The sequence below is a fragment of the Anticarsia gemmatalis genome, chromosome 23 (genome assembly GCF_050436995.1).
Source record: "Anticarsia gemmatalis isolate Benzon Research Colony breed Stoneville strain chromosome 23, ilAntGemm2 primary, whole genome shotgun sequence".
Taxonomy (NCBI): Eukaryota; Metazoa; Arthropoda; class Insecta; order Lepidoptera; family Erebidae; genus Anticarsia; species Anticarsia gemmatalis.
In genome coordinates this window covers 7,233,217-7,258,662 of record NC_134767.1, presented here as the reverse complement: position 1 = coordinate 7,258,662, position 25,446 = coordinate 7,233,217, and the positions used below count along the sequence as shown (strand labels likewise).

Genomic DNA, 25,446 nt, shown 5'->3' with positions numbered 1-25,446 from the left:
TCTTTTATGTTGGGAATTAAGATTAAACATTTCAATAAATCCCTGATAGAAACCTGCAATAAATAAAAATAATGTCAACCAGTTTTATGTATTTTTAAATCCGGGTAGTGTACTCGAGTCGTAAAAAGTGACTAAAGCTTTCTATAGAAGCCCAGATATCCTAAAGCGCAATAAAAATATGCTTTTGTATGAAGACCAAGACCAAAAATCGCTGTATATGTAAGTACGTCGTTTAGGCACGATCGTTTGTTTCCTAGATAGAAAGTACATAATGATAGTAGTAGTAACTTACCTATATAAAGGCCGTTCTCAGTGTTAAGTTGTTTAAGTTTCCCAGGCGACACTTTACCGACGGAGCCCAGTCCGTCCACTTCTAGCACGCCCGCTTGTCTGTTCCTGCAATATAATATGACAAGTTAACTTAAAATTTTAATTATATTTCACGGTCCTACAACACATCAAGTGTGTTTTCTTTGAAATCTTGGTACGGTAAGCAAAGCGAAACCAATTTTTTGAATCTCGGAGGGAGTTAAAATATTTTCCGAGACTTACGTTGATTCTAGCACGCATTAATGAGTGTTAAACTGTAAATATGAGTCGACAATAAAATTATTAAATACTAGAAAAAAACATCGATACTATGTTCAATAAGAAGGTTTTTTTTGCAACTGGTAAAATCTTAAGTATGATTTTACGAGATTTTTTAGTTAGCGCCTGCAAAGTATATGGTAGGTACATAATTATAATAATTGGTTTACCTAGTTGCTCTTGCTCTGTGCCACAGTCCATCGTCGACTTTGGTGTGATTCGCTATTATCACCACCTCACCGCTGCCCAGGTCATACCTGAAATAGTATTGGTATTTTAAGATTGTTAATTTACCAAACGCTTTGTTACCACATTTAAATAAAAGATGACGAGTTTGAAAGGCAATTATAGGAAATGCAGTCATAATATTTTTATCAACCTAATAAAACTTCCAACCAACAACATCAATCCATCTCCCTGTCCTTTCACCAATAAAGTTTTGAAGCCTATAACCACAGCTTTCAATGGTTGCTTCGGTAACAGGAGAACGTATTTTCAAGAAGGCTTTTTGCGAGGATTGATTTTTCATTCTGATGTGGCCTAAGCAGCAAATGGTTCGTGTAATATTACTAGGGAATGCAATCCCGACTCGAGATCGTAAACTCGAGATCCCTCGCGATCAGAAATATCAATCCCGCGGGATCCCGAGATTTTCGGGATCCCGTCTAGTTAGTAAAAATAATACAATTCGAACGGCTTGTTTAATGTAATATGTGTGTGATAGTGTGGTGAATGCAATAAATTATTATTTGAAAGAAAATAAAAGCCTTCATTTTTCAATATTACTAACAACGTAACATAATTAACAGGTGTAATAACATGAACATAACAAAAAAGTAGGTGTAGCTCCAGGAGATCAAAATAAAAAGTAATCACATGGCATTTTGAAAGTAGCCTCTTAAAATACAAAGTGTATCAATAGTACGAGCTTCTAATCGGCATCTTAAGTCTATTGCAATGTAGCCAACTGCTGAAAATGCCCTCTCCGACAATCCCGAACGGGATCTCGTCATATTATGCTTCGGGATTGATCCCGAAAAAATACACGGGATCTCGCGAGATCGGGATCCCGCGAGATCGGGATTGCATTCACTAAATATTACACTCGGCGCTAGCCAGCCAGTTCTATTGCTTGAACTTGACTTGACACGCTGCCGCGTGTCTAGATGCAACAATTACCTGAACACAAGCACGGAGTTCTCAATAGCTAGAGATAAGAAGTCAGGAGGCGAGCGCGCGCCGCCGCTCCACACGAGCAGGCCGCCCGATACCACCGAGCGGAAGCGTATGTTGATGTCTAAAGAATATGACACCAGCCTGTAACAAACATTAATATTTCTTAAAAAAGATTGGATAAAAGTTATCAATCTATAAACATAACCTTCTAATATCTTCCTAGGCGATAGACGGCTAGGCCAATGCCATTGAAACCGGACAACGTTGCAGGACTTTCTATATATATTGTTTAAATGTGTGCATAATACATAGATTGCATCCATACACATTGCATTCCTTTACTCTCATTACCCATATCGCTCCTTCAATGCAAAAGGGCCACAACTCAAAAAAAAATGAAAATCGTTTTATTGCAAAAATGACACCTGAACCGACTATATTTTATAGTAAAAAAAAACCCCCATCATTTTTGCTTATATTATGGCTGCACTGACTTACTGCCCTTTTTGCATTAGCTCACTTTGACAGGTAATGTCAGTGCAAAACAGCCACTTTGTGAGTTGCGCCCGGAGATTCAACGCAAATGCTCGTCAGTTGCGTGAAAAAGTGCCACAATCCAAAATATGTCTGTGTTGGGTGCAAAATTTCAAGTTAATGTGATTATATTTTACAATACAAAACTGCCATATTTTGGAAAACGTCCTTTTTGCATTCTAACTATAGTATTTGTAACCATATTTCGTAATACAAAAGTGCCATATTTCTGAAAACGACCGTTTTGCATTCAAACACTAGTATTTGTTATTATATTTTGTAATATAACAGTAGCATATTTTGAAATACGTCCCTTTTGCATTAAATTATTGTGGAATAAATAATCATTTTTAGCGTGCTAGAATGGGAAGGCCAGAAATATGACCGTTTGGTATGATTATAATTTTAGTTTTCGTTACAATTTTAAAAATAAAATAATACATTTTGATGCAGGCAAAGTAAAGAGGAACCCTTTCCTTTCAAATTCCTCTTTCAGGGGCTAGATCCGACCAGTCCTTTTTAAATGCGTCTAAATCATCCCGCCATCTCCATTTAAGTTTTTCATCTTCTGGCATTCACTTGGTAGATATGCGGGTCCACCTTTCCGAATGCATATGGATAATGTGGCCGGCTCAGTTCCATTTCAGCCTGGCGGTCTTCTCCATTATATCGGCTATGCGAGTTTGGGAGCGCAGTATAGAATTTCGGATGTGATCTGTTCTTTTGATGCATAATATACTATGCTCCATCGTTCTCTGGCTCTTTCTGGTTTTCCGTAAGGGACCATGTTTGGGCAGCGTAGGTAAGGACGGGTAGTAGGTATAAACATGTCGACGAGCTTTCACTTCAGTGACAGTGGAAGGTTACCCTTCATTAGCTCTTTCCTGGACCAGGATCTCTTTCAGGCACTTGTGACACGTTTGTCCAACTCTTTGTCCCGTCGGTTGTTAAAAGAGGTTATCTGGCCCTAGCAAGTGTACTCGTCGACATAGTCTATGACGTGCCTGTCTACCTTGACCCTACGTTTTGTGTTGTTGGTCATAACCTGTGTTTTTGTACGGTTCTTACTCAGTCTAATCTGAAGGTTTGCCATGCTCAGATCTTTGAGCATTGACTATGTCATCTACAAAACAATGGTTTGTTAACTGTTTACCACTTACAAATATGCTTTTGATTGCCATAACACCGCCAGGCTCCTGAAAATTTCTCTGAGGGTGCTGGTAAATTATTTGGGAGATAGCGGGTCTCCCTGTTTCACGCTTCTTTGGATTTGGAATGATATTGTTGTCTATTGCTTTGATGAGTTTGATGTATGAAGGTTCGATTCTACATAGTATCTTTAAGTAGGAATTGGATGGAGTGATGATTCTATGGCGGAATGAGTAATGCTGTCAAAAGCTTTGGAATAATCCACGAATGCTCAATATAAAGGCTTATATTACTCAAAAACCTTTTCTATTATCTTATTTCTTTAATACTCCTGCTGCACTCAGTCTACTCGTCACGTTACCCATTGATTGATGATGATAATTGATGTTTAATTTTACTAAATAATGAAAGTTACGCACAAAGTTGATCTCAATAATTTTACTTACTTAATAAAAAGTTAAGATTTTTTTATTTAGATTGTTTAATACAATGTTTTCCTGGTCTATTCAGTTATGGTTTTACTTAGTAATTATTATTAAACTTTTTGATACGGTTTTTTTACCAAAAAAGTACAATTAACCATTTTTATTTGTAAAACTGTGTTTAATTTTTGACATATTTCTCATAATATTGGTTCAAATTTTGAATGCAAAAGAGACTTATATGCTTTTTTCTCTTAATAGGTAACAGCTTTTACAAAGTTTATTTTGTAGAAAGATAGAGCTAAAAAATACGCATCTAATGATATATTAACATCTTATATTTAATAAATAAATATATGAAATGTTATAAAAAAACAGTTTCAAAAATTTGTTTTGGCTCTCCTGTAAAATTTATAGATTTCGATTTGTGGCCCTTTTGTATTCAAGGAGCGATATGAGCAGTGAGAGGTCAGCTGCAGGACCGACGGCCTCACGACGAATACCTCAACTTCCCACCTCCGGGCAAACCATTCTGGGAAATTCTTAACAGAAAAATTAAGGAGCGACTTTTTGGCCCCCGATGCAGAATTCCAACCCGAGACTTCTATGCGGTAGTCGCGTACACTACCGACCGTGCTATCGGTGTAGTTAAAGCAGCAGTGAGTACTGTTATAAATACAACTTATTATTAGTTATTAAAAACTAACAATAGAGCTGTTATTACCGTTTCATAGTCTCCTCATCATCGATGTGTATGAAGCTGTCAGTCCCGCTGAAGCTCGGGTACGTGTTCATATCGCTCCAGTTCACTTCGTTCTCGCTCAAGTACTTTACTTGCATGTACGTTTGACCGTCGTATACTGGCCCTTCTGTTGCCACCTGTGGAATGTAAGAAAGTTTTCTGGGAATTATTTCAGATTCACGTCTCGTACAAACATAGACTCTGTTTCAAACTAATAAAATTACAAAAATGTTTAGTGACTAAAATTAGTTTTAATTATTGCTAAAATATCTATGAATCGTTGTTAGTAGTGACATCTAATGGTAACTACGCATAAATTGAAATGTATGAAACTATGAATATTCGAATAATATTATAATGCAACGGGTCTTATACGCGATTGAAAATTTAAAGGTTAGGATACCTTATTTGCTGCCCGACGTTTCTAACCATTTTCAATCGCGTATAAGACCCGTTGCATTATAATATTATGTGTACTAGTCGCGAGAGTTTAAAAGCGTTAATATGAATATTCGAGACAACTAAAAAAACACATATCGACAATACAGGACTAATGCAAATATTTTTTCGAAAATGTTGACGATTTGACGATAACTAAAAAACAACATTTGGATACCTATAAAAGCAAACATTTGGGGATAATAGATAGTTAAAGTTCCGTCATTTCTCACCTCATTATGTCTCTCGAGATTCTCCATCAGATACTGATGCTTCTTACTAACGAAGTACTTCTTCTTCTTGTATTTGTCCACGTGTGTATGAGTGGTGTGCTTCTTGGCCTTCTTGTGGAACTTCTGCTTGAAGCCCTTCTTGGCCACGATGGAGTGGTGCACGTCGTTATTTGAAATATTTTGAGGGTACTCCGGTATTGGTTCTAGGATTTCTTTGCATTGATTTTTGTCGCTATAATTAGAGATATTATTGGTTAGTTGTAGTCGAAATAGGTCTAGGTGTTTAGTGTGTGTTTGGTTCAGTAGAGAAAGAGCATTTCTCACAATATTATCGATTCTGTGTCAGCATCCAAATAGTTTGTTTTTGGTTTTTGTATGATAAAAATATAACACAAAGTTTAGAAATACTCCCACGACTAACAATGGCACTCTCGTCTATGTATTTGGCTTCAACTTAATAAGTCCAGGCAATTTCTAAGAAATCTTATTAGAAAATCTTAGACTTTTTGGCCCAACCCAGGATTCGAACCCGAGACCTCTCGCTCGGCAGTCGACTACACTACCGATCGCGCCACAGGCAGTCATTTCAATCTGGGGGCACGGAAGTGCCCCCGCAAGTCGAGCAAAAAAAAGCGGCACGGCCGTAACATCCTTTTCTCGAAGCAATTCGGGCTATTTTTGACACCCCTATAATTTCGTTGTGGATAAAACAAGAAGCCTGGATTTTCAGCAACTAATTAGTCATTGTATAAACACGGTATATTTAAAATTTCAGTCAATTTGAACCAGTAGTTTAAGAATGACAACTTGTTAAAATTTTGAATTTTGTCACTCACTGATTCACTGACTCACTGACTCACCGATCATCAAAAGTCTAAGGTACTTCTAGCAGACTAAGAAGCTTAAAATTTTGAATACAAATAGGGTTTATTGTCTTAATCATGGGAAAAATGTAATATTTTCTAATTTCGGTCCAGTTTTCTAAATACACCAACTGCAACAATAACTTTGTAATCCCATATAAATGTATAAGATTACAAGGTTACATTTGCAGTTAATGAATTATTATTACTGTAGAAAATAAAATAAATAGGTATAAATAGGTACCTACTATATGAGGCATAACGGGAGGGGGTAAAGGGTGGGTAAGGGTGTTTAGCCCATGAAACTGAACAACATTCCCATAGGAAAATATGTTGAATTATGAAAAAAAAACGTCTTTCCATACAAATTGGACTTATGTTCGCTCTACAAAAAGAAGTGAGATGCCATCAAAAACATTCTGTAAAAACCTCAAGTCTCGCCGTAAAAAGTTGTGAGATCTATATAATACCAAGTCGATTAATCTATTTAGTCTCTACTTAAAGGACCTTCTGTCTTAATTTATTACGTATGTTATTATCATGCCAATTAAAAAAAATACCTTTAAAACAAATAGATCGACTTGGTCATCGCAAGAAAACACAAATTCGCCATTAACATTTCAGGAGCATTAACTTCTCGTCGTGCTGATTAGTGTGATACATACTAATAATTAAATCATGCGATGGCCAGGTCGGTCTATTTGTTTTAAAGATATTTTTTTAAATTGGCATGATAATAACATACGTAATAACTTAAGACAGAAGGTCCTTTAAGTAGAGACTAAATAGATTAATCGACTTGGTATTATATAGATCTCACAACTTTTTACGGCGAGACTTGAGGTTTTTACAGAATGTTTTTGATGGCATTGTTATTTACCGACAACAGCTATACCTTATTTACCCAACCGTTTAATTTAAAACAAAATATTGTTTGGGTGGTATATTGGGGGGTAGAGCAGTGATAGCCGAGTGGTATAAGTTGCCACCTCCCACGCAAGTGGTCGTAGGTTCGAACCCAAGGCAACACACCAATGACTTTTCGAAGTTATGTGTGTATTAGAAATAATTGTCACATGCTCCAACGGTGAAGGAAAACATCGTGAGGAAACCTTGCATGCCTAAAATTTGTTTAATACATTTATTGAGGGCATGCAAAGTCCCCAACCCGCACTTGGCCAGCGTGGTGGACTCAAGGCCTAACCCCTTCCTCATTACGGGAGGAGACCCTTGCCCAGCAGTGGGACAGTAATGGGTTAAATTTATTAATTTATTTTATTATTGTTTGGGTAATTTATTAAGGTCAATAATATAATAACTTACGTGCAATTATCATGTGCGTCATCACAGTTGTCTACATTGAGTCCACCGAGCGCCGCAGACACCACTGATAGCTCCTCGTCGTTTATTATCAACTAGAAACAAACAATAAATGATCAGGTACCTCCTAAGATAAAATAGCACTGTTTTGTTTTTAAGAGATGCCTAATATACTCAAGTAAAATACTGAGTACACATGTTATTTCATAGTGCATCTATAGCACTATGCTGATATTTATGAGGTTTTGTTGTATTCTTAAAAATACTTCATATTTTAATGCCTAACAAATTTATAGCGTCAAGACGCCTTGTGGTATGATAACGTATTGCTATGAGGTTTTACAGAGTTTATTACACGTTGCGAGAACTTAAACAACGTTTATATTCCAGTTGTCAGAGTGTTATGATAAGCAGCTTCTGTAGGTATTATATAGCCTAGTGAACATTCTCGTGCACGTATCAACGTATACGTATTTAAACGAATACGCACGTACGCTCATGGTGTATCTTGTACTTAATGAAAACTGCAAAGCATTTATTATCAAAACAACAACAGACAGAAAAAAAATTGTTTAAGGTATCTACAAAAACGCTTTTGATGAATAGTTGATTTACACAACCCCTTTTCCCCACGAACAGCCCTACTTAATAAAAGTTATATTTACCTGTGAAACACATCCACTGAAAGACGTATCAAGAGCCAATCTCCTGGGTAGTGGATGAGGGGCTCCTCCAAGCAACAGCGGCTGCCTCAACGTCAGTCGTCGTCTGCTGCCGCGTGACGTCACAGCCCTGGCCCCGCCCCCGCGCACACGCAGCCACGCGCGCCGTCCAGACCGTGATACTGACACCCAGTGCCAACGATTCGCTTCTATTGGGTAGGCTGATCTGAAAGTTAAGGATTATAATGGTTAATTAAGATTTACGGTGAGAAGAGGGTTCGATTTCTGAGTCTAGCGAAACGCAATTGAGTCTTTTTCTTTTCATTTGAATAATTTAAATAATAATTATAGTAGTCTGAAGTTTGGTTACGTTCTTTATATTTGGTAATAGCACTTTATAGTCCCAAAAACCATCATAAACTAAAAGTGGGTGTATTCCGATACACTTGTTCACCTTTGAGAATAAGGGCCATAAATTTATTAAAAAGGTAAAGCTGTTGAAATGGTAATATGAAATCTACGGTGCAATAAATTGTGGCTTTATATCAAGCATCATTCAGCGTAATAGACTCAGAACTAGCCTCTACCTTATTCCAAAATGACTTTTTGCATACCATTTGGACAGTAAAAGGTTCAATCTAAGTACATATTTTAGTTAACATACCTGACAAGAGCCATCCCAGCACCGAGATCAAAGGCGAACTCCACGTAATAGTTTCTGAGATGTAAAGAGAAGAAGTCACCGTCTCCGTCAGCTCGCTCCGAGTTGTATAGTACCAGGCCGTCGCCGCTAGATGGTTTTAGTGTTATCTGAAATTTAAATAATAAACGTTAAATAACAAGAATACAAGCATGTCGAAGCCACGTTATAGTGCCGAAGTTGTGGGTTCGATTCCCGCATTGAATAAAGCTGATGTGATCCACAAAATATATATACTGTTTCCGGTCTGGTTGTTTTTGTTATAGTCGCCTTAAATACTAAATTATAAATACGATTAATGTTCTAAAAGCGAGAGGTATGGAAGAAGTATACAAGGCAGAATATAAAACCTTCGATAACACTTGTAAATTCCAGTGTAGTAAAGTTTCTCAAGTTTTAAAGGTTATTCAACTTTTCCGCATAAATAATGATCAAGATTTTTTCTAAAATAATTGAGGCTGACCCGTGGCTTTATACGCCTTTATAAAGTCCCGAGTGCATCCGATCAAAGAAAATATTAATTTCAAAAGCTTTCCTCGAACAATAGATAACAATAATTAACGAACATGAAAACTTTTCGAAACTTATTGTTGATTATGAACGGACGAAAAGACCGAGTTTCAAAACTCGTTGCATTTGTATTGAAAGTCTTGTTCGATATTTGAATCTTTTGAGGGAGGGAGCTATTTAAAAAGTTCTCAACTCCAAAGAGTATTGCAATTCGTTTCGTTTCAGAATATTGATTCAGTTCAGAACTAAGTGGTTTGGTTTTTAGTTCCCTTTGTAGTTTCGCAATTAATTTAGTTGTTACAGATACCTGTTGGGTAACTTTGGTTCCTTTAACTTTTATGCTAATGGATTGTATTTTCTAGCGTTGTTATTTTTTCTATGCTTTCTTACAAGAATTCTTTCAATCATTTCTTTTAGGATTTCTTGAAGGAATGCTCGCCAACCGCGGTCCTGGATTGAAGACACTTTCTCATTACAGAAGGAAACCCGTGTCTTTCAGTGGCATTTAGGTATTTGTTAACTATAGTCCGACATCTTGGTACAGAGCCTTGGCACGCATGATTAATACAGATTATAATTAATTATAGTAATTATTACAGTTCAAAATCAAACAGCTAATAAACATAGGCCATCGTCGGCTGCATAGGCCTGTGGGTCACTGATGGTTTAAACCCTAAGCTTTTTGTATGACTCCACCAGCTGCGAGCCTTGAATGCAAGTCTCTCTACTAAGTTTTCGTTCTATAACACATGTATAATAGAAATGAAATTATGTCTGACGTAGTTCTACGTTTCAGAGGTTAATTCACTTAAAATCGCACGACTTATAAACCTCAAGCTGATCAATCGTTTCATTCCCTTATCGGCTTCCAAACGGCTATAAAGCCGAACCTAAAAATGAAGTCGCCGAACTTTTTCCCAATAAATCTTGTCTTGATGTCTATTGAATTATTTATGTTAGTTGAACAAACACATTTTGATCGTTTGTCTTAATTTGCACTGTTTATTTATACGGGTAATTGTTATTTAGTAGGTTCATTATGTATTGAGTATTGGCTATTGATAGAAATTGGGGTGGTGGTTGTATTTGTTTGAGATTTGCCGTCGCTATGCAATGGATAGTAGCACAGTAATGTTTCTTATTACTAGTAGTTTGTACACGCGGTTCCTCTTACTAGTGTTTAATTGAAAATCCACTCTAGTTTATTTATTCATATCATAATTATTCATATCTTGTATACTATAAGCGCGAAAATCTGTTGTGATTTCAGATCCAGGTCAAAAACTTGGGATTAATCAAGCATCAACGAGCTTCTCAATTTGACGACATCGACGCAAACGAAGTACTTTTCAGGACTTTCCTTCTTTATACACATACACACATAAAATCACGCCTTCTGCCCAGAGACAGAACCCAGAGAACGCCACTTGTCCTTCTAAAATATCCTTTGCTATATTCACATCTATACATCTTGTCATACAGGATCACCAAAACCGTTAATTGTAGTTATGATTTCTACGTACCTTCCTTCTTTATCTATTTAAATAAAATATTATCAACTACAAATAAAAAAGGTACTTATTGCAAGTCGTGACTGCCAGTCCTCATAAAACTAATATGATTAAATTGTCTACACGGGACCACTCCCTCAACGCTCATGTATAAATGACATTTACACTGTACATGACAAAATGCTTCATGAGCACTAATCGTTAAAGTCACGCGAACTACATTACATGTGGGTAGGGTTGAAAAGTGTAGTCTAAAGTAGAGTATTGGACTCTGAACCGTGGCGTACTCTAGGTCTACTCTTATAACACTGATGGAGTGCAGTATTTATACATAGTATTAAAAAATATAGCACTAGAGTACTGCTTATAGACATACAAACATACATACATACCTAGAGTGCAGTGGACTGTGACATCTTTACTTTGCCATGATCACGTTACGTTTTTTTGAAAAGTCCACTCCAGCATTAAGAAATGCTCTTGTATTGCGGGGACTTTTACAAACATACAAACAACGGACACAAAGTAGAACCAGAACCGAAACAATTATTTGGGGATCGTACAAATATTCGGAATCGAACCCACGACCTCCCGACGCAATGGTAGCGGCGGCGTAGCGACCTACCACTGCGCCGCGGAGGCAGTCAAAAGTATTGTAACCATGCAGGCCTTTTCTACGATATGGCAAAACTGAATATATGTACATGAACCAAATCGGCACAAACCTTGTGCCGAACCGAATAATATGTGAGTAGCCAATCACTAATAAATTGCTTTACACTTTTACATAATGTTGACTGTAAACATGTGCAAGTCACTAATAATATTTTCTAATTAATCGATACCTAAATTCCATATTTTATAAGTCCATACTCTTTATTTTCTTCGTCTAATATCAGACATACTCTGATTCGTCAAATAAAAGCTGGCACCCCTACCTGTGGGCTGTGTTGTAAAATTCTTATATTTATTGCTACCGTTACCTTTACTTACTATTTAGTGTTTTAAAAATGAATTTTACAGGTAAGTTGACTTGACATCGGTGCCGGTGTAAACTGAGCCATTTGCGAATTGCTTTCGAACTTTTGAGTCACCATAAATTTTTGTAATAATTTGCTAGATTTATGATCGAAAGCATAATAATATCTAGTAAACTTTCGTCAAAAAGTTTATTACGAAAAACTGTCAAATATCGAGCAGTTATTGGTTATTTATCTATTTATTTAGAGAAAAACAAACAGTTACACACTTATTTGTTATAAAGTAATACAAATAGGTACTTCTTATAATAATATGTAAAACCCACAACGTTTTCCACGTATCATTATTTAATTTTGAAATAATTGCTAATTTTATACACACGTAGGACATCCAAAAAGAGTCCGAAATTACGATTCGAGTACCGACTGTAGAATAGAACCTTTAGCGAGTTCCAAAGAAACTGATTTGATTTAATTAATTGAATGGTATCAAAATTCAAAAATAGATTTTAAACGTCCAACACTCAATAAAAAAGCGACTCGATGATACGAAAGTTCTAAATCGCACCTCTACTTAAAATTTCAATCAAACTTAAGCTAAACAATACACGATCACAATATCCCCGTATTATAATCAAACGCAAATATTATAACCATTCTTAGAAGTGCGATATCCAACGTGCCCTTTGCTCCATATCTCAGAATCTATCTTCACAAATAACCCGTATAGGATACGTGGAACTTGCTTGTTCAATGACTTGGTTCCATGAACTACGGTAGAATCTCGAATTCTAAGGAAATGCTTTGTAAAATATAGGAATATTGTTGTAATGTAAAATTTTATATACGACGTTCTTTGTATTGAGAAAGGACACGAGTTTATCACGCTAAAAGGTCCTTTTTATTTTCCAAATTAGTGGGAAAGTTGCTGAATTTTCTCATAAACTTTAGAGATGGTTTAATAACTTTATAATATTGATAGGAGAGAATGTTTATATGCTCTCTGAAGTACAGAGATGGTCATCTGAAATACAAAGTAGCGGCTACCCATCTAAAACAACTGGTCAAAGGCTGCAGAATCCTCTGATCGTTTACCGAGTAACAAGCGTGAAAGCTAGCTATGAAAGAAAATAAGAGAAAAGGGATTTAAGAATATTATCTATTGGATAACAGAATACTTACTAAGTACTTTTCGAAATCTTAGATAAGAAGCAATCAATGACCAACAGCGAAAACACGAGCATCATAGTTCGATCTACCAACAATAATCCGTTTCAACAACTTTCAAGTTCAGTCTGAATGGCAGAGCGTTTCAGAAGCTATTCAGAGGCCAAAGGGGACGATGACAAGGTTCCAAATACCTCAAATAAATTACATAAACGGTTCGGACAAATAGTATTCCGAAGCGTCGAGTTATCACGGAAACTCACTTCGGAAACTCCAATAGATTTAGTTCCAGCTATTAATACTATGATTAGTTTCATAGCTTCTACTTCTATAATACGATTGTGAAGTTCCAATTATTGAATAGTTCGTGAATAATTCCGCTGCTGGATTTAGATCGCAACTTTGGGAGTGACCGGCATGGAATTTGGACATTGAGTTACCTAATTACATTTCTATAAATATTTGCCCGTAGTTGAAACGGTGTTGGACGCAGAGTCCAAGGATTTGTGAGATAACTGAATAAGAGTAGCAAATAGCTAAGACAAGGTTATAGTATGACCACTTAGTAGAGAACGTTGTAAGCAAAGTACACGGTTAACAGAGCCATATTGAAGTTAGAATTTAAAACGCCAAATGTTGTTTTGAATCACCTAGCAAAAAACTTAAATGCAAAATTTAAATGCACTAACATAATTTGTTACGTTTGGAAATCCATTCCATGACACCTATGAGTGGTATGGTTTCCGTAATGGATTATTATCGGACTCATTAAGTTTGTCTTTCCAAAGCTTTTTAAGAAAGAAAGAGCACTTTTCGACTACTAAATACTTTTACTAAAGTATTTTTCAAAACATAAAGCTAGAAGCAAAGAAAAACCATGTATTTTCCCAAAAAAAGCAAGCATTAAACAATTCCCAGCACCTGAGCCCATACAAATTTATAGCAAAACTTCAACACATTTACTGTACGTTATTTAAAATTATTTCACCTAGTAGCAAGTCGAAAGCTTTTAAAAATACGTTGGAAGTTTCTTTAGAATTATGAGGCAAATTGTTAGCATTATCACTTTGTTTATGAGATTTAGAATAGCGGGAACGCGAAAATGGGTATTTCTTTCTTTTATTTTCCTTTACGAGGTCATGCTTGAGTTAATGTTCTTTAAGTTCATAACGAATTAAACTGTCTTAATTGTTCAAACATTGGAAAATATGTGACTATACTCGGGCCATTTCAAACGCGCGAACTAAGTCATGTCATTTTATCGGAGTCTCTCGCTCGCACTTACACGTTGTCACATTCCTATGGTTTTTTTTATTATGACGTAGTTCGCACGCTTGTAACGGCCTGAGTACAGTTCTTGGTCGCGAAATTTCCCTTCAGGATCTAACCTGAATGGATAGTGTCAAGGTTCTCACGTGGCTAACTGGTCACGAAAACTTTACTTTCAGTATGTATAGTTAGATGCCAAAAAGTAAACATGTGACTAAAGTCAAATAACTTGAAATATTTTCTTAATAACAATAATAAGACTCTGCCTGTTCCTTTCTAAAGAATAAGCAATTTTAAGTTTACTTTAAAGGTAGCCTAAATAGCAACAGAGAGCCAGCACTCAAGCTATCGAGGCACAGAAAATACGTTCCCAAAACCTTTCACGAAACTCTTAACAAAACATTCTTATTCAGAATATTCTAGAAAAATATCGTAGCACTAACATATAAAAACATATAACACATTACCTGTATATCGAGCCACGATTCGGCGGCGCCTCCGAGCCCGGGCAGACGCAAATACGACGAGCCGTTGAACCGGGGCACCTGGAACAACACGTGTGTTTGTTTGTATACAGTATGTTAATATAGTTATAATGTATTGATAATATAGCTAACTAACTTAGTTAGTTGCCAGCTGTTACCTAGATGAAGAGACCAGTTAAAGTAATCAATGGTTTATAAGTTATTCAGTTTCTAAGTGACTGGTCCTACGAATGGATAGTGTTATAAGAATAGTTAGAGAATTTGATGTATTTTGTATTTATATTGTAAATCAGTCGCTGTTAATTTTGTCCAGCAGAAACCGACATGGCGTATTTTTGCGATCATCGAATTAATTTGTCGATTCAATAGATTGATTCAATGTATTGTCTTGCACTGAAACTTACGTTCTGACAACTAATGATAGAGTCTAGATGATATAATTATATAGTACAGAAACACAGGTTTTCACTACAAGTTTTCCCTGGGAACTAGTTAAACAGAACCATTTCACAAACTCTCTGGCCCAGAACTGAATATGCAATAGGTACACTTGCAAAGTATGACATTTTTAATATTTAAATTAAATGAGATGCCGTCGGTGGAAGGATGCTTAAGACTCTATCACGTCATCAAGTCTCGAGTGAGAACACTTAGTAAAAGGAAAAATTCCCATGGAAAAAGAACATTTCGTATCAGCAAGGCGCTTTTACGAAGTGAAAAATACATTTTTTAATAGAATTATACGCCACTCTTTGTAATTTTTCCGAAGCAGAATTATTATCATTGTGTGTGAGAAAAGATAATGTCATGGATATTATTATGATTTCATTTGAATTTTGCAACATGTGTATCAGTTTTTGGTCGTATTTTTGTCAGAAATCGAAAGCGCTTCTAGCTTTAACGGCTGTCTAAGTAGTCGTTTCAAATGATTGATGAAAACTTCCTCAAAAAGAAACCTAAAAATATAGGAACTGTAAAAGATCTGAAACTTCTACAAAATTACTGAGCTCCAGCAGCAACAAAAAACTTTAGAATAAGTCTTAAACACGCAGTTATGGTAGTACTAACATTTCAAACTGGGTATTCAAAGAAACTGCAAACTGAAGTTGGAAACATTCCCTCGAACAAACTTTTGGAAAAAGACAAAAAGCAGTTTTCCCCGGCTCATTTGATTTATGAAAAGAGCGAGAGAAGTAGAAATAAAGTAAGAATAAGTACTCGCTCAGAAAGTACACGTTCCCCAAGTATTGGGACACGTAATGGCACTGTTTCAAACTGTTTTTGTTGGAGGCAATTAAATTTACGCATATTTTTTGTTGAAACGTTGAGTTGGAAAGTAGATTGGAAGGGTTTTTTCGACTGGCAAGAGAGTACAATCTATCTTTTTACAGTACTAAAAGGTATTGATAAATCTGAATTAACAGACGTGCTAGTACAATTTAATGTTCCATTTTAGTTAAGATTTATTTACTAAAATTGATTATAGTAAACAGTTTGTTATCAGGATCTTTCCTTTTGGTAACAATATTAATGAAAGCAAACTAAGAATCGTGATGTATTTAATAACTATATTATAACTACCATCATCATTACATCATAAGTATTTTTAAATGATATGCTTTTTAAGATGGTATTTTAAAATAGAATTACTCTGCCTCGCATAAATGACCATGTAGAGCAACTAGCATTATTTTATCGTATCGTATATGTAGCGCCGACTAGCGCCTTACATCTACATATTATCCATTTTAGAAGATTCAGCAATATATTTTCTAAAATCACGCACTCGAGTGATCATGATTAAGTTTTCCTTATACTATCGTGTAAGTAATTACTATAACACTTCCTTACCTTCAAATCCAGCGTAATCTCGCACTTAACACCAGCATATCCGAGCGGACACAGACAAACATTCGCCACACATCCTCCCCCATGCTGGCACTCACACTCCGCTTCCTTCTTCCCCTCTTCCCTCAATTCATCCTTAGTATCATTATTCAATACTTTTCTAACATCTTCGAAAGTATACGTTTTGAATGGTTCTACAGAATTGTCTAGTTTGTTATTATCGTGTTCTTGATGCTGTTTCACTCTTGCATCTCTCATGACTAAGTCGTTGTCTTCGAAATGAACTATGTCGTTGATATCGTATATTGCGTGGGTGTCTACGTCATTTGGATGCTGGTGCTGTGTTTCGCTGGTCGTGACTTCGCTTGGTGGTTTCCATGGAGCGAGGGTTGGTGCGCATTCCGCTGTAACAATGAGGTTAAGTTGAGAAATTATTGTAATACTTAAATGTTTTTGAATTTTTTGGGTAGTATTTTGAGATGTTATTATGTTTTTCTCTGGCTTTTCCCTGCCTTATGAGAAAAATGATTATGTTTGTATGTATTTTGAGACTGGTGAAAGTTAATGCAATTTGGTCACTGTATGGTTTGCGGAGTTAAGTTGTACTTATGGCTTTTAGCATGAGATTTCACAGTTATTTTTAAATTATAAGTTTTTTGAGATGCTATTTCTTATTCCATTTCTTATACATGTATTTTGACATAATTTTATCATCACATTTAACTTGTTGCATTGTCAATAACTCAATAAATAAATACGAAAGACGAAAAAGTGCCTACAAAGACGATTCGAGTGTCTTATGTGGATATTCATGTATATTTAATAACTGTTTCAATCGCACGATTTCCGTTTTACGAAATATTCAGCATCAAAGCTTGAAATATAGATAACGGAATTATTGTACAGGAACATATAAATGTCCTCCTAGCCTATATACGGCTATGGCGGTCAGTTTCATTGAAACTGGCCATCTGTGCAGGACTTTGTTTATAGTGTCCAAGTGTGTGCACAATACACAGGTACACTCTCTATTCCATCACTTTCATAGTCTGGTGGGACGGATAACCGACACGACCAGTGAGAGGTCAGGCGCAGGACCGACGGCTTTACGTGCTCTCCGAGGCACGGAGGTCTTCGACCTCAACTTCCCAACTCCGGGCAATATCTAAGAAATTCTTAACAGAAAATCTCAGAAAAGACATTTTTGGCCCGACCCAGGATTCGAACCCGAGACCTCTCGCACGGCAGTCGCATATACTACCGACCGCGCCACAGAGGCAGTTACAGGAACATATAGATATATATTAGATATACAATAACAAAACATACGAAATGCCATTATAGTCGACGTACGTGACGGGTGATTACGAATTCAGAGCGCGACGATGTGGAATTTCATTATTCCTATGTTCGTATTAGCGATAGTATTGAAATAACATTGTGCTAAGATACTGGGAATTGACGAGTTCAGGCTTTTTCTTGAAGAATTTGTTGACCTACTTTTGTTCTTAGTTGGATTTAGTATAGTACTTTGAATAGTAAGTTTTGCTGTAGTTTAGGTATGTGTGAGAGGAGATCAGTAGGTTTCTCATTATTGATTCGATCAATCATTAACGATAGTGATAGTATTTTAAGGACCTTGCTATGTTTTTATGAAGGCAAGTTTTTTTTCTTATGTAGCATGCAGATCAGTGTGGAAATGAAAATCTTCTAGCCTAGGTAATCCTGCTTGCCTAATGAAATAAGTAAAGCGTCGTTCCTTAGTATACTAAAGCGATACAGATACCTTCAAAGCTAAAAAAGCAGGCAATCTTTTACTTCAATATCTATGGATAACCAAAAAGTTTATTAGCTCCAGAATATTTTAAAAAGTAGAATATTGACAATCTGTCATCACACAAAGCAAGCTACCTAAGCCTTCAGCCATCTTTTACCTCAAATATCTGTAACTAACAAAAAGCTCCATACTCTTCCATATATGTATAAAAAAATCTAGATATATTAGAAAATCAGTCTCTAGACTAAGTTGACACAAACTAGTATCCCAACAATCTAATCACATACTAAACAGCATCAATATATAGCAGCTAAGTCAACACGCGTGCGACCGCAAGCGCGACATAGTTGGCAACTCAAAGCATCGTAACGCGATAACCGTGTGTAATGTGCGGCCACACAAATACTTGTGCAAACATGAGTTGATCAGTTTGATGTTATGCTGAAGATGACGCAGTTCATTAGGGATTTTATTAGTCATTATAATTAGGTGAAGACTGTAATCTATTGATTATAAAAGTGCTTGGTTTGAATTTCGTATGACAAAAGTACTGTCGAGGTTTTCTGTTTTGTTTCATTTACACCTTGGCTAAGGTCTTGTGTCTCGTTTTATTTAAGAAATGTTGACAAACAAATCGGTAGTTACTTTAGCTAGCGTTTTCTGGTTTTCTCTGTTGCTGAGGATTTTTTAAGTGTAAGTAATAAAAAAAATGAAAAAGGCATTATTGATGATATTATGTTGTTTTCGTTCTTAGTGATGTTTGTAGAAGCTAAATGGACACGAGTGCGACCGCAAGCGCGACATAGTTGGCAACTCAAAGCCTCGTGACGCGATAACCGTGTGTAATGTGCGGGCATACAAATACTTGTGAACACATGAGATGAAGCAGTTCATTAGGTATTATTAGTAATTGTAATCAGTTGAAGACTGTTATCAATTGATCATAAAAGTGCTTGGTTTGGATTTCGTATGAAAAAAGTACCGTAAAGTCGCGTTACTTTGGCTACGTTTTCACATATATTTTCCGAAATCAATCTGGTGTAGAGAATCTAATTGAGTTCTTCCTTTCTTTTCTAAAAAAGACAACTCCTGCACTAAGAATTGCTCTTGTGTCGCGGGGACCTTTACAAACAACGGACACAAAGTACAACCAGATCCGAAACAATTATATTTTGTGGATCGCGGTCCTAAACTAGTGACGTTTTTTAATCTAATGTCTAATGAGTTCTTCGTTCTGTTTTCTTAAGTGCAATATTTTTTGTTATCGATATTGAAATATACGACATAAGCCATTCCCAAACTTTATACTTTAGTATTCAAAAGATCATTCTCAGCATCTAACCAAAAAACTATACAACTAAATAAAAAAATATTTCATTAAAATTAACCAGCAAAGTTAAACCAGGGAACCTATAGTCACACAAATAAAGTTTCATTTGCGATTAACCACCACTGTTAACTTAGGCATCAAAATAGGACCACTCTAACATTTAGCCCAATAATCGTAAAAGAACTATACGATGCACTAACACCGTCCCACACGCGATACTACTAAACGTGATCGAACAGATTAGGTGGCCTAGACCGAGGTCAGACCTAAATATTTAAAGTAGACTGAGTGGCTATAAACAACGACACTAAAGTTGGATTGCCGTTAAACACCGTGATCGGAACGTCTTTGAACTTTAAAAGTTTTGCTTCAGATCTTTACAAAATATAAAATGTATTTTTCAATTCGATTCGGATATATATATGTACATAATATACTTACATATTATTATAGTGTGTACACAAAGACAAGGTTTGGGTTTACTGAAAAAAAATGAGACGCTACTCTCTAAACTCTAACTGTTTTTGGTTTTTTTTTTTTAATTTTAAGTTTGATATTTGATGTAATATTAACCCATTAATGTCCCACTGCTGGGCAAGGGTCTTTCCGGAATGAGGGAAGGGTTAGGAATTGAGTCCACTACGCTGGCCAAGTGCGGGTTGGAGATATTTGATGTATCAATGATATTCTAAAAGAAAAGCAATGATTCTTAAAAATACAGTTAAGTTTACGTTTCCTTTGTGATTTATCAAGCATTTTATCGAACTCCACAGCCTTTCTAAAGTTAACAATGCAGAAAAACTAATTACTGATGGTTGAACCACAAAATTGTACTAGAAAAGCGTTTATTTTTCCTCTAAATCGTTTCAGCTTTCCTTAGAATTTAGAACACCCGATACGTATGTATGTACTAGAACGTACATAAAAGATGTGTCTCGTGCAACAACTTGAGAAGAAATCTCATTTATCACGCCAATACTTAATCTTTTAAGTTGTCTGCTCCGATAGGTTTTGTTGTAAAACAAATGCTGTATTTTTCGTTGCAAATTTTGTTTCTGTTTCCATGTGGTACTAATCGATTGTTCGGGAAATGCATGTAAATGTTTGTTTATTTATTATTTAAAAAGGTTAGGTTAGGACACTTCATTCTTCCAACGTTTCTTATTCTCACTCTTAAACACTTATCGGATAACTAACCCGATTATTGAAATGACTATACACTAATTATAAAGGCCGATATACATAATCGATACAATAGCCGGTTCAATAGCCAGCTCCGTAGTAAATACGTTGATTAGACGTATATGACGATGCTCATTTGCCAATTACCCGCTCGGCTAGCCGTATGATATAATTACGATATTGAATAATATATTAGGCACTGTTATTGGCTAAAGGACGAGTGTACGTGCTTCCTTATCGGCTGTCTTAATAAAGAATGCAGAATAAGGAAGAAATGATGCAAATAATGATGATGTAAAGAATTCATGAAACAACAGCAGGACGTTTTTTTTGTTTCTGTTTAGGTATAGCAAATGCAACTTTGTAAGGCGAGGGAACGTTTAAGCATTCAAGCATTTGTCTCTTTCGCAAGTGATTCGATATTCAGAACTTACGGGCACAGTTTGAAGTTACGTGTGTATTAGAAATTTGAATAGCTAGCGACTGTCTACGACTTTCTTATCGTTTGTCCTTTTCTCGTTTTCACAACTTTTTTCATTGCTGCTCCACTCCTACTCATCATAGCGCGATGTTATATAGCGTATACAAAAAATATTTTTCAATCCGAACCAGTATTTAGTGAGATAAGCGTGTTCAAACAAACAAAGACACATTAGGTTTATATATTATTAGTAAGTATAGTTAATATCTTGCTTTGAAGAGCCACGAGCGGAATAAAACGCCTTAAAGTAACTCAGCACACGTGTTTATTTTAACCAGTTCTTGAAGGAATGCATAGTTTCTTAGTTGATAGAATATTGGCAAAGTTTCATGATTAAGACTATTACAAAGTGCTTTAACACAAGCTGGTCTGTAACACTGGCCAGATGCAGGCACACTCTTCAAGTACATCAAAGAGCACTGAAATGCAAGTTAGTCTACCTGTTAATATGTTGTAGTGAGTTGATTCTATACGCACATTTACACCATCAAATGGCCTTTTCATTTTAGCCTAATATAGCTAGAAGCCAGAACTAACATAATTATGTCTCTTAGAAAGAAAAGAAAAAATATTTTCTTTTTGGCGCAGTAATGACGTGATTGGTAACTAAATAATAAGCTCAATAATGAAACGACTGGCAACTAAAAAAAAAGAAAATTAAATATGTTAATTGAATGCGCAAATTGGAAACCAAAATATCCTTCATAACTTCTTACAAGTGTTTAAATTCGTCATAGTTTTTATTCGACCACCGTTTTGGAAAAGCTGCTGCTCGTGAGAAGAAACGATGCATACCATTACACTAAACATATTCTTATAGCCAAGTAATCATATACCAATCTCCACTTAAATATATAATTATAATCAGTTAGAAATCTTTCGAAAGCCTAACGTTTGTTCATTACATCATCATTATTTACTTAAAAGGAGTTTCTAGAAGCGTTCTCTTCAATGTATACCTCCATTACAGCAATTAGTTTTAAAAAGTCCCCAGTTATTCAAATAGCGTAGACGCCCGCATGTGAGGTTACTCAATCTTCGAAACGTAAAGTTTTAACTACTTAACGTTGAGAAACTTTCAGTTAGTTTCCCAACATCATTTTCTGAGAATTAATCTCTTCCGCAGTTTATTATGGCGGGAATAAAGACGTCATATTATGTCCTATAATAGTCTATATGTAGGTAAATGAATTGGTGTTCGTTAGTCTCGTTAAAACTCGTGAACGGCTGGACCGATTTGGCTAATTTTGGTCTAAGTCCAGAGAAGGTGTAAAAGGTGAATAAATTTGAAATGCCTTGAATGCACGTGATTAAATAAAAACAAGAAAGCCTGAGCGGAGCTGCACGGGTCAGCTAGTTTGTTATAAAAACTAAAGGGGCGACTTCGTGCTACTAGCTAGCGAAAAGATTTGTATGAAAATCAGCTGTCCATAGCTGGGAGTTCAGCGCCTCTAGCGGTCATCGTAGGAACTATCTTTGCAGCACATTTCAATGTTATATCTTGATACTCGAGTGTACCGACTGTAAAAAATCGCGCCATAGTTATTTTTATTTCATGTTGAAATAAGTAAGACAAGCTATTTAATAATGTTTCTCAGCGGTGATTTTATTACAAACTCAAGTAGTGTCTAATGGTCGTTGAGAAAGGATCCAATATTAAACATTATTATATTGTTGTTTTACGTAAAGATTCATCTTTTCTCACCGACTGCCATGCCACTGTTGGCAAAATACCATTTTTTTAGAAAGTAATTAATAGAATAAAAAGCAACATTCACTTACCCCCGTTTCTGAGGTACACTTAGCGGTAGTTTATCTATTCAATAGTGTCAAAACTTATATAATAAACGCTATTGAATAGATTAACTACCGCTAAATGTACCTTGAAACCGGGGGTTAGTCGTTTTTTGAATTGTCACGACACAATTCAGTAAAAAAGACCCACAACTAAAACATTAATAAAGTAATGGAAAAACATGTAATTCACTTTATTACAAGGTACGTTAGCGAGCGATAAAAACCCAATATGGCCGCGAATGGAGGCAATCTGTCGGCAAATTACAAATAAAGTGAGTTTTTATCCTTTGACCATGCATCTGGAGGTATGAGCCTTTTCCCCATTGTACTTTTCGACGCCAGGAAGGTGGTTGGGCCAATCTAACCCAAATCTTTACGCCAATCTTCACCACATCAAGTGAATTCAACCTTTTTTCAATGCAAGGAATATTATTCCGGGTCCTGACCTACTTCCTGTTACTCTATGAGGAAGTACATCCTACTAATATTATAAATGCGAAAGTTTGTGAGAATGTATGTATTAGGTCGGGGAAAAAGTCTTTTCGCATTATAGTATGTATGAACTTGCAATAAAATCTTTTCTCTAGACAAAATAGCTCGATATTTGGGTACCTCACGAGCTCGCTGAAAGAAACCTAATGAACCGTGTACTCATTTGTGATTCTTGAAGCCAAAGAGATTTTATTACAAGTTCATACATACTATAATGCGAAAAGACTTTTTCCCGGACCTAATATGTATGGATGTTTGTTACTATTTCACGCAAATACTACTGAATCGATTACGATGAATTTAGATGTATTCGTAGCTGAAGACCCAGAATAACAAATAGGCTACTTTTAATCCCGGAGTTCTTGAGGGATCGGGATTTACACGGGAAGGGTTTCCACGCGGGCGAAGTCGCGGTTGGCCTCTAGTAAGTAAATAATTTGCGAAATCCGTTTTTTGAGGAATGTTCGAGGATTGAGTTATGATGTGGGGTTAAGAGGCTTGGGGAATTGGAAATAGTTACAGGATATTGATGGAATACGTGTGTTATTAGTTACACTGTAATGTTCGATATTCGATGAGGAATTTGATATCTATCGGTATGTTAGAAAGATGTACATAGATGAAAATGGTTTTGTGTTAAGAGAATAAAATGTCAATACTTTGTTTTGGAATTAATATCTATCTATATACATAAATCTATTGGTACCAACGTTAAAAAAATGCGGATCAAAATGGTTTTTATGTCAAGTGAATGAAAGTCAATTCAATACCTACTTTGTTTTGGAATCGTCATACATTTTTCAAGTCTAAGTGACTTAACGTAAAAGTCATAAGTGTTTTTATTGCTATATAAAAAAGAAATTTCGTAATGTAATAATGTCATTATTTGTTTTATAGTTGTCAGAAACATTAGGCAGCTAAATATTAGAATAGATTGTGAGTTTGAACTAAGGAAAAAGTCAATATAAATAAAGCTGTTTACTGCAAACATAAATAATCTTATTTTTCTTCAAATAACTCCTGAACATCCACGTAAACAGATTGCTATTTATCAATTAATCGTATTTATCAATCATGTTTTGCTGAAATAGACCTTCAACAGCCTTCATCCTAATCAAATAACAAAATCGGCGTAGAAATTTGTACAATCGAGGATAATAAAGGTAACAGCACACATAATACGATAGCGGGATGTGTTTCGTGAGCAGTACGGGCCGCGGCAACAGTTCTGTGTGCTTGCTCGTCAGGGAAAAACAAGCCAATTGCACTCTCCTGTCGAAAAACGACCAGTGGATCAAGTAATGTTCGATGCGGTATTTCCGTAGACGGGTGATCGCTAAGAGGTAATTGAACTCAGCGTCTCTGTGGTTTGGAGAGCACGTAACAGGTCGGTCTCAGCGGTTGGTAATTAAGAAAACAGTTGTCATGCCATATCTAAAACCTATTGCCCGGCCTAAATAACTTTGATAGGCGATTGACAACTAACCACACGATAAAATAAAAAGAGGAAATATAGAACACAAGTACACAACGCTTCCCAAACCACTCAAACACACTTCACGTTCCACTCTCGCGATCTGTGTGCTACAACCTTTACGGTGTATTCGTATTCAAGGTTTTGCCAGCCCTAATGTTTGTGATCATTCATCAGCGGAATTCTGCACACGTAACCTAACTAATAACGAGGGGTGTCACGAGTACATGTGATGAGTGATCGCGTTTCTCATTTACATGTTATTGGGTATTTTCATAGAAAATTCTTTGTAAGGGAAACTTAATTTTGTTGTAGG

General features: G+C 35.9%; 1 protein-coding gene across 1 annotated transcript in view; it reads right to left on the bottom strand.

Annotated features, from left to right (window-relative positions):
* SP2353 (EGF like, fibronectin type III and laminin G domains protein pikachurin) overlaps nt 1-25,446 on the bottom strand; it is a 198,208-nt gene that overhangs the window by 3,008 nt on the left and 169,754 nt on the right. Inside the window, exons 9-18 of the mRNA XM_076130043.1 lie at nt 16,601-17,001; nt 14,732-14,809; nt 8,792-8,937; nt 8,131-8,353; nt 7,469-7,560; nt 5,283-5,514; nt 4,594-4,748; nt 1,768-1,905; nt 759-845; nt 293-396 (exon numbers count right to left, since the gene is read on the bottom strand). Of these exons, the coding sequence (XP_075986158.1) occupies nt 293-396; nt 759-845; nt 1,768-1,905; nt 4,594-4,748; nt 5,283-5,514; nt 7,469-7,560; nt 8,131-8,353; nt 8,792-8,937; nt 14,732-14,809; nt 16,601-17,001 (1,656 nt within the window). The remainder of the gene's footprint in view (nt 1-292; nt 397-758; nt 846-1,767; nt 1,906-4,593; nt 4,749-5,282; nt 5,515-7,468; nt 7,561-8,130; nt 8,354-8,791; nt 8,938-14,731; nt 14,810-16,600; nt 17,002-25,446) is intronic.